At 39.7% G+C, this 9,942-nt stretch overlaps 1 protein-coding gene across 1 annotated transcript in view; it reads left to right on the top strand.

Annotated features, from left to right (window-relative positions):
* Positions 1-9,942, top strand: part of znrf2a (zinc and ring finger 2a) — a 23,381-nt gene continuing 13,439 nt past the window's right edge. Inside the window, exon 1 of the mRNA XM_017700573.2 lies at positions 1-774. Coding sequence (XP_017556062.1) covers positions 447-774 — 328 coding nt within the window. The 5' untranslated portion in view covers positions 1-446. The remainder of the gene's footprint in view (positions 775-9,942) is intronic.

Raw genomic sequence — 9,942 nt, 5'->3', positions numbered from 1 at the left:
AATAGGGCGCCGTTCACGCGGTGCTTAATCTGCGTCTCGCGCTCTGTCCGCACGAGCCGGTTCGGTTGGCGGTTAGTTTACCAGCAGCGGTCAACTTTCCTGAGAGGAGCCGTTAGTCATGCAGCGTCTAACGGCGCCCAGAGCAGCTTCAGTCCGGACAGAGCTCTGCGTTTAGTCTCGTTTCAGGTTGTCTGGTTGTGGAAAGCCTAAGCAGGCCTGCTGGAAACTTCACTCGCCGAACAGCAACAAGTGTGCTGGAAAAAACCACTTTATTCAGCCATGACAGTTTACCAACTGCCGTGCAGCGGACCGTTGGACCTTCTCCTCTTCGGCTCCGTTTAACCCGTTTAACGTTAGCGAGAACCAAAGCAGCTCTTTTCCGTTTTGAGTACCCTTCGTAGTGTTTAAGTGCGAAACTTTTGGATAACACAAAAAAAAGCTCAGCCATGGGACCGAAACAGAGCAGCCCGGCGGCGAACGGCCGTGTCCGAGCTTACTCCGGCTCCGACCTGCCCTCCGCCACCACCGGCGGCGGCTCTGGCAGGGCGGCCGTGCTGAGGTACTACGCGGGCGGAGCGGGGAGTCAGCCGGCGGCGCAGAGAGGCCGATACGGGGCGGACGGCAGACCCAGTTCTCTGATTCAGTCCAGGGTTATACCGAGCAGCGGGGGGACACCGAGACAAGGAGATGGCACGGATGGAGAACGAGACCTGTCCGGCCCCAGGCTTTTAATCGGGTCCTTACCTGCACACCTGTCTCCGCACCTGCTAGGAGGTTAGTCCATATCTGAAATGGGAGATTTCCTTTGGTTCTCTGAGCCTCCCTGAACACAAACCTGAAAACCATGTCTAAAAAGCGGGGTTATTATGATGTGCAGTCTTTTGGTCACACGAGGCCTCCGAGTGTGATTTGCATATAAAGTTATGCAAATTAGATGCAATAAAGAAATCTAAACGGTGCTGTTAACGTTAGATGTTTATCCAAGCTACAACCATACTCTTAAAATGATGGTCCTTCGGTAAAGGGATTGTTCTATGAAGAACCATTTCATGCTTGAATGGTTCTTTGAGTGGTGAGATGGTTCTTCAGATGGATGGAGAGTGTTGTATATGGTTCTGTGCAGAACCATTTTTGAAAATGGTTCTATAAAGCACCAAAAAGGGCTCTGCTGCTGTTCTGATGTCAAGCTTGTAACCTTTTTTGATGCTATATAGAACACTCTTCAAAAGGATTCAACATAGAACCATGTACAGTATGTTCTCCGTCAGTCTGGAGAACCATTTCACAATGCGAAGAACCCTTTAAGCATGCAAATGGTTTTTGAATGTCAGTAGTTCTATATAGAATCATTGTATCTTACTAAAGAACCCATGAAGAACCTTTTTTAAGAGTGAATAGCACCAAAAAAGGTTTCTGCTATTGTTGTGATGTTAAGCTGGTTACAATAGAAGAACCCTTTTTGGTTCCATATAGAAGCATATACAACACATTCTCCATCAATCTGGAGAACCGTTTCACCATACGAAGAACCCTTTAAGCATGCAAATGGTTCTGTGAGTGTTCTATATGGAACCATTGTATTTTACTAAAGAACCATTGAAGCTCTTTTTTTAAGTGTGTGGCACCAAAATGGGTTCTGTGATTGATACGATGTCAAGCTTGTTACAATAGAAGAACCCTTTTATGTTCTATATACAACACATTCTCCATCCTTTCACTTTGCAAAGAACAGTTTAAGCATAAAATGGTTCTCTATAGAAGTTATGGTTGGAAATAGAGCCAGTGCTTTTATCAAAGAACCCTTGTAGAACCATTTGATCACTTTGGGCCAATCAGAGCAAGTTCTGTGGCATTTTTTTCTTATCATATCAACTAAATTTGTTTTTTGGAAATTTAAATGGGTCAACAGAGTCATAAACACCATCCTGTGTTGTTTTCATAAGATTTGATTTACGTCGGAACAAAATTGTTGCTTGTTATTAGACGTCCAGTCATGGCAACACTAATAAGGGCACTGAGTTAACACAGACTGCAGTACAGACAACCCAAGATGATCATAATAAGGTTAGCTTCTTCGGGAACACACGGATTATAATGATTATAAAGATAAAATGTCAGATAAAGAGCCTCATCTGTTCAAAGGTCATTGAAGCACATGTTATAGTTTGATTGCAGCAGAGGGTTTTAAAGTTATAAATCAATGAAAAAAGCAAAAGACATCAGAACAGTGCTGGGTGGAATGTACTCGATTCACTTTAAAATTCATTATCACATTTTCCAAATATATCACAGTATCATATGGTATGTAATGAAACTAATAGACTTTATATGTGTGTGTGTGTATATGTATGTATGTATGTATGTATGTATGTATGTATGTATATGTGTGTGTGTGTGTGTGTGTGTGTGTGTATATATGTATGTATATGTATAAAATCTCGCAGCTGTCGGAACAAAACCTTATATCTCCAAAAGGGTAACTTTACAGGAGAAGGAAAAAACATGCATTGTAAGTCAATGGAACCAGACTTTTCTCCAAGTCGTCTTTGGCCGTTTGTTTTGGCAAAAATCGGCAAAAATGGAGATACAAGGTTTCGTTCTGACAACAGCTATGTATGTATGTATGTATGTGTGTATATATATATATATGTATGTGTGTGTGTGTGTGTGTGTGTGTGTATATATATATATATATATATATATATATATATATATATATATATATATATATGGTCTACTTTGAAAGAGTGCAGTGTTCAGATCGCAAGAGCTGCAGTTTATTCACATCCTGTGTTCCCAGTACTGTTGTCTTAAGGTTTTAGTGGGGAAATTTAACCTAATAACACAAAGCTTGTGCACCTCCTATAGACCAGTCAGAGGCCACAAAACACTTGCATACATAACTAACTGGCAGCATCCAAGCCTCAAGGCAGAGCAGGTGGACTTGTCTGGTGTTCTTCGCCAAAATAAGAGATCCTTAATCTATAAAATAGATTAAATCACAGTCACCATATTGGTCAAAAAGATTTGATCTATTCCCCACATTTTTCAGCCCAAATATGTAATTTAGCATTATTACTGTTAATGATCCCGTTCTGTTGAGCACCGTGCTAAAATGATGTCTTACAAACCTGACATGGCTTGTTTTCTTCTGTTCTCTTGTTTTAAAATTATACCAGCGGAGACCTTACGCAGTATTTTAAATCTTAGATGAGAAAAAGGCACATTTCCTGGAAGGACATATTAAACTGTTTAGTTTTATGGATTTTAAACCTCTTTGCCAAAACAATCTGAAGCACTCAGTAAATTGGTCTAGTCTGGTCCTGGATGACATGTGTAAAGTACACAAGCTGTTTGTTTTCATTAAAAATGAAAAACAAACTGTTTAATAGTATCTTATAATGGAATGCTTACCTTTTCACTATCAGAGAACACTCCTGCGAAGAAATGGGCCAAGCCCAGACTGGCAAAACATTAAGCTTTTAATGGTCTTAACAACAAATCATTAAGCAAACAGATAAACAGTAATAGATAGATAGTAAGTTAGTGTGGGGGAGCTTTTCCCCTTGACTTCTTTAAATGTTGAAGCCTTGTGGGTAAACCTGAAGACAGTCATTTACAGAAAGAAGAGTTAATACTGTTCCTATGTAATCAATAAAATCAATACAGTAGACTGACCAGGCTTAACATTATCACCTCCTCCTTGTTTCTATGCTCATTGTCCATTTTATCAGCTCCACTTACTCTATAGGTGCACTTTGTAGTTCTACAATTACAGACTGTAGTCCATCTGTTTCTCTGCAAACACCATGTCCACTCACTGTCCACTCTTAGACACTCCTACCCTGTCAGTCCACCTTGTAGATGTAGAGTCACAGACGATAGCTCATCTGCTGCTGCACAGATTGTGTTGTGTTTAGTGTTACTGCAGTGCTGAGAATGATCCACCACCCAAATAGTACCTGTTCTGTGAGGGTCCATGGGGTCCTGACCACTGAAGAACAGGGTAAAAGGGGGCTAACAAAGTATCAGAGAAACGGATGAACTACACTCTGTAACTGTAGAACTACAAAGTGCACCTGTACAGTAAGTGGAGCTGATAAAATGGACTGAGTGTAGAAACAAGGAGGTGGTCGTAATGTTATGCCTGATCGGTGTAATTTCCTGTGCAAAAAGTAGGCCAAGCCCAAAATGACAAAACATTAAACTTAAGAATAAATCAGTAAACAAATAGATAAACAGCAATGGATAGATAGATAGAAAGTTAGTGTGGGAGAGCTTTTCCCTTTGATTTTCTTTAAATGGTGGACATTGCTGAGCTAGTTTGTGCTTAATGTGAGACCAAATATTCTCCATAGGATTTACAGCTGGACTCCGACCAGCCCAAAACCACCAGTAAAAACTATTTTGGCCTTTTTTTTTTTGCAGAGGAGTGTATGGCATCACCCAGCACTAGATTAGAATCTGTTTCTGCATAAATATGGCCATTTTGAAGCAATGTTTGGTTTGACTGGTGGCATAACATCCGACTGAGGCCTAAAAACAGCCATGCCGGTTAGGCTTACGATACGGGGAAGTGGCCTGGTATTTGTTATTTAAATATGTTTGGTTGCAACAAGACACGTCCCCAACAACATTAACAAAAATCTTTCACATTTACTGCATTAACAACACTGTGGTATTGACTTTTATGGCCTATGTAGGTCACTTGCAGTTGTTCCTTGCCTCAAGTAAAAATGCACTTCTTGAATCAAACCGTTTCACATATTTACTTCATGAATTATCTGTTTAGGCCAAAATATGGAACTCATGCATACTAATTTATCCTGGTCAGATGATGTTGTTTTCAAATCAAACCTATCGCACATTTCATCTTTTAGCACCAGTGATCCTAATGGGCTAACTGCCCCTGCTACACAACAACTGTTATTTGTTTTGGTAACAGGCAGCCTGAGTTCTTACCACATGCAGTGTTCTGTGCACAGTAGAGCATTAACTTATAGCAGTGATACAGAAAGTGCACCCTTTAGCATCGTGGCTGCTGCTTAAAGGAATCTTCATGGTGCTTCTGTCATTTTTTATAAAAACATTTTTTAGCAGTCCTGCTAAAAAAAAAACGTTAGGTTTACCATGATACTCTGCTTTATAGGAATCTCAGATTTAAAAAAAAAAATTGGGAAATCTCAAAGTCTGAAAGAGCTCCAGTTGTCCAGCTTTTATTGGCATTTGGGCTGATGCCTCTACTGATGCCAGCGCAAGAGACCTTGAAGGGGTGATGGTGAGGTTCTTAAAGGATGGCAAGCCAATAATAAACACATTTGTGGCTGTGGAGGAGCTGCAGCACAGTCCTGCTGTTATGAAACCTTTGCATTACAGCAAAAAGAAAATAAATGAAAGTGTATTGTGAGAATGTACACCTGTTTAAAATGTACACCTACTTAACTAAATGTAATGTAATATAATATAAAGCTTATGTGCTGATTTTATATTTGAGTAAAACTTTCATATACAAACATTTGCTCGGGACAGTAGAAATTTGGTTCGGGACGGTGAGCTTGGACTGGGCAAGCTTGGAAAAAAGTTAAAGTTGAGGCCTGCAGATTTTAGTACGATATAATGCGCTATTTTATTAAATTTTTTGGTTTGATAAGTTTTGCCCAGGTACATGCTGTTTTAGAGTCTTTTGTTTTTTTTTTCTACGCCAAGCTAATCCTGGATAGTGGACAAATTAATTTTATTTAAAAATGCTGTATATCCATTTGCACTGATTTTGGGTATAACAGGTTTTGTAACAGCCAATGTATAATGGAAAAACATTTTTTATTTCTCTATTGAAGTTGATAGTAATCATTATTTCTTGTATTTGTATAGCCCACTCCCAACAACTTGTATAAAGCAAAAAGAAAACTGATGGTGTTCTACACATACAAAAAAGGTATGAAACTGTCACTGGGGCAGTTCCCCTCTTTTCACTGTGGCAGTACCCTCAGGGTACATCCTGCTACCTTTAGTCAGGGAACATAACTGAACCATAATCCACTGAAATGATATTCTCTAAGCTGTACTGATTCCACACACCCCGTCTCGCCTCCAGGCTTTTATTTTACAGTTCTATTTTTTAAAAATTCAGTTACGAAAAGGTACAAATCTGTACTTTTCACCTGGAAAAACGTGTTTACGGTGGGCAATTGGACCTTAAAATCACTGTTGTACCTTTAGGGGAACATTTACATTGTACGTTGATGAATGAAAAATGTACCTGCACAGAACCTTTTATTTGGAATGATGTATAGAGGAACACAAAAAAAAAAATAAGATTGAATCTTGGCCTCGGAAGCAAAAATCATGTTAGTTTGTACAACCCTTATAAATGTATTTATCAAATTGCCAAGCTTTTCAGTGGGAGGCTTTTTGAATGGTTTTCTGGAAGTATTTGTTTCTCAGTCATGTACCTGCCTTTCACACTAATAGCTGCTCACATGGCAGCTTATCCAACAGAACCAGGAACCTGCATGCTGTTTTGTCCTCTGTATATACTCTACATTTGCCACAGGCTATTTGCAGCAGGGGAATTGCGCTAAAACCTTCACCCAAAACAGATAAGGATGAGAACACATGGGTAACATGGAGTCGGTCACATGATCCTGAGCCCTGTGGTTGGGCCGTGCTGGAGACCTGATTTTCCACGTTATTAAAAAGTGGAACACACAGCAAGAGGGCCGTCAGCAAGAGGAGCATTTATATTTTGCGACTTGTTGACTTTTCACCTGTTTTCATCATCACGACTTAAAGTTCAGCTGAAACACAAGAATGCATACGTGCCTTTCTTGAATCTATTACATGAATTGATTTATCTACAGCTGTTCATCAGACATCACATAAGACCTGTGTTGTTTGATGTAGGCGAGTGATCGGAATAGCGAAGGGCGTATTTTATCGCTCTTCAGGAATGTTGGTTATGATGATCCGAAAGCAATACTGTGGGTTTTTTGGTGTAATTAGTTCCTGATCGAAGGTCACTGTCCATGTTGTCGTATCACTTGTGGTTTTTGATCCAGTACAAGATTCGATGTTGAGATAGGCAGGTTATTCATTTTTCAGATCTTTCTAAGCAGTTTAGATATAATGTGATCCACTTACATAAGGAGGGAGAAAGTTAAAGGAAAAACAAAGGGGGTGGGGGGGTTATCAAAAATGATCAAAAGATACAGAAGAAATGTGACAAGCGTGCAAGTGTGACCTGGTAGACTATCACAACTGTCCCCATCAGATAAACAGCGCTTAAAGCTTTCGTCTTTGACAGAGAGGAGGAAATCAAGCTCCACTGTTCTGTCCGTCCTTCCACTGTGAGAAGACAGCTCAGCGCTATGGGTCTGGAAGGATGTGTAGCTGTCAGGAAGCCTCACTGAGAAAATTAAGTTAATAAAAAAAAAAATTGCAAATAAAACAAAAAGACTCTCCTTGTATTTTTACAACGATAAACTGACCACCCCAGAGTCCAGACTTCAACATCACCAAATGTGTTGGGAATTACTTGAATTGTGACGGACAAAAAATTCAACCGTTTTCTAAGTGAAATTTGGAAGTGACGAAAAATATCCCTTCATGTTTCTTTGGAATACTGAAGGCGAGTCTCCTGAATTTGAACATAAAGGATGTGATATGATGAATTAAATTGAGGCCAGTTTGATAAAATGAATAACTTGTATTTGGAGAGAAAATAAAGCAAGTTGCATTCCATGCTTGGAGCATTTTAATGCATGTGACTGTGGTTGTGTGGCTCTCAGGGCCAAAGTTCATAAGACACATGTTTTGGAATATGAAGCATTCAAAGGAAGCAGGATAACCTTGGATTAGATTTAGTGTTTGTGGGTTTGTTGGTGGGTTGGTTGTCTGCGGTCATACTCCTTATCATAGATTGGCCTTGGCCCTTTAAGAGCAGCTGTTGTGATTTTGCTTGTGGTCTGTTGCATAACCATAGCGTCAGCCAGGAGTACAGAAATTTGCCCTCTGAATATCATGCCTTGTTAGTGTCAGGCAAGAAAACATAGAGGGACACTGCTTGGATCTCAGTCAGTATGAGACTCTATTAGATTGCTATAAATACCTATGACGACTAAACATGGAACTGGGCAGCAATTACTGTTTACATGTAAACAGCCACTACATGCATTGCATCACTGTTGTCTGAAGCATGACCTACGTGCTGTGCAGCAGTCAAAAACAGCTATTAACTATGTTGTTCATTTTTCAGCATCAAAGAAACAAAAGCTTAAACTGAAAATTAATAATAATTAACATTAATAATGTAGTGTGTCCACCCTTTACCTTTGTTGCAGCTTCCATTCTTTTCAGGAGACTCACTTTGTTTTTCAGAGAAATCTGCAGGGATATTTTCCACACCCTTAAATTTCGGCCTTAGAAGTTGGTTGGATTTTCTGCTTCTCGTGATCCAAATAATCCCAAACGCATTCAATGATGTTGATTCTGGGGTGGTCAGTCCATTGTTCTGAGAACACCAGCAGCTTCCTTGTTAGATCTGTCTGTCTCCTTTTCTCAGTGAGACTTCCTGACACATCATTTCAGACCTATAGCACAGAGTTCTTCTCACAGTGTAAGGATGGATATGTTTTTTTTTTTTTTTTTTTCAGATCTGAAGCAAGAGTGCTGTTTATCTGATGGGGACAGTTTTGCTGGTCTATCAGGGCATGTACGATTGTTAGGAGTCCCATTTTCTCTGGCTTTCTTAATAATTTTTTAAATATGGTTTTGGAAACTTTTTAAACTTTATTTTCCTTAGACTTTCCTCTTACTTATGCAAGTGGATTATCTTATCTCCTGAAACCTCTCCAGTCTTTGACTGGACATAATAAAGGGTGGTCTCTGACTTTTGCACAGTACTTTATAGCAGGCACTGCATGCATTGTCCCATTGTTTTTCACAGACATCCTCGTCTGAGGGTTGACCCAGGCTCGGAAACACCAAGGAAATGATAAAAAGGCTCATGCATTTGCAATTCAGAGTTCTCTTGAATGCAGTGATTGTGTATCAGACTTGTTCTGAAAGCTGATCTGCAGCTGAATGGAGATATGGTCACAGCGTTATATATTGGTTTGTATATTGGTTTCCTGTTGCCCCAATGCTGCATGACCTTATTTTGGGCAACACACTCTCTCAAAGTAATAGGAGGAAATCACATGACAATGTACAGTTGATAGAGAATGAATGGTGTGTGAACATGATTGTTTGATAATTATGTGGTAAATGACCATCATAAATCATGAGTTTTGTGGGCCAGGCATACCATACTGACCTGGGTCCTGGCTAACAAAGCAAGATTTCTTGTTTAGCCAGTTAATATTTCAGCTTAGTTAGACCTGACCATGCATTTTGTGTCTCGCAACAGTGGATGCTTATTATGGGGCTATATGACCATGTATGCATAACTCACTCCAGGGCAGCTTAAGAGACAGCCTTTCGATGGACTCTTCTGGTCACTTTTTTTGCTCATGATGCTTGTTTCATCAGTCACATGATGACAGTCATTCAGGCTCCAGAGCCAAAAATAAACCTTAAAAAAAGTCTGCTGTGGATCAGTCAGTGTTGTAAACATGTGGGTTCTAAAGACATTTGTGTTTCATGTGTTTAAATGACTGACCTTTCAGTAATTTTCATTACATTTGTAGGCGGTATTATGAGAACAGTGTGAAAAAGCTGGTGATGTGTGGATTATTTGCCTGAAATAAGCTCAAGTTGCTGTTTTAACAGTAAGTAAACTATGTTTAATAAACAAAGTGGGCAAACTCACCTCAAGACCAGCAGGGAGAGCTGACAGGGCTTCAATCTTGCGTATCTCTGAGTATCTAAATCTGGGTTAACAGAATATTAACTGACTTTTGTAAAACCAGTGAACCATGTTTCCGTTTGATAGTCTCTTTCCAA

The sequence above is a fragment of the Pygocentrus nattereri genome, chromosome 1, assembly GCF_015220715.1.
Source record: "Pygocentrus nattereri isolate fPygNat1 chromosome 1, fPygNat1.pri, whole genome shotgun sequence".
Lineage (NCBI taxonomy): Eukaryota > Metazoa > Chordata > Actinopteri > Characiformes > Serrasalmidae > Pygocentrus > Pygocentrus nattereri.
The sequence above is the reverse complement of the archived record's forward strand: the minus strand, read 5'-3'. Positions and strand labels throughout refer to the sequence as shown.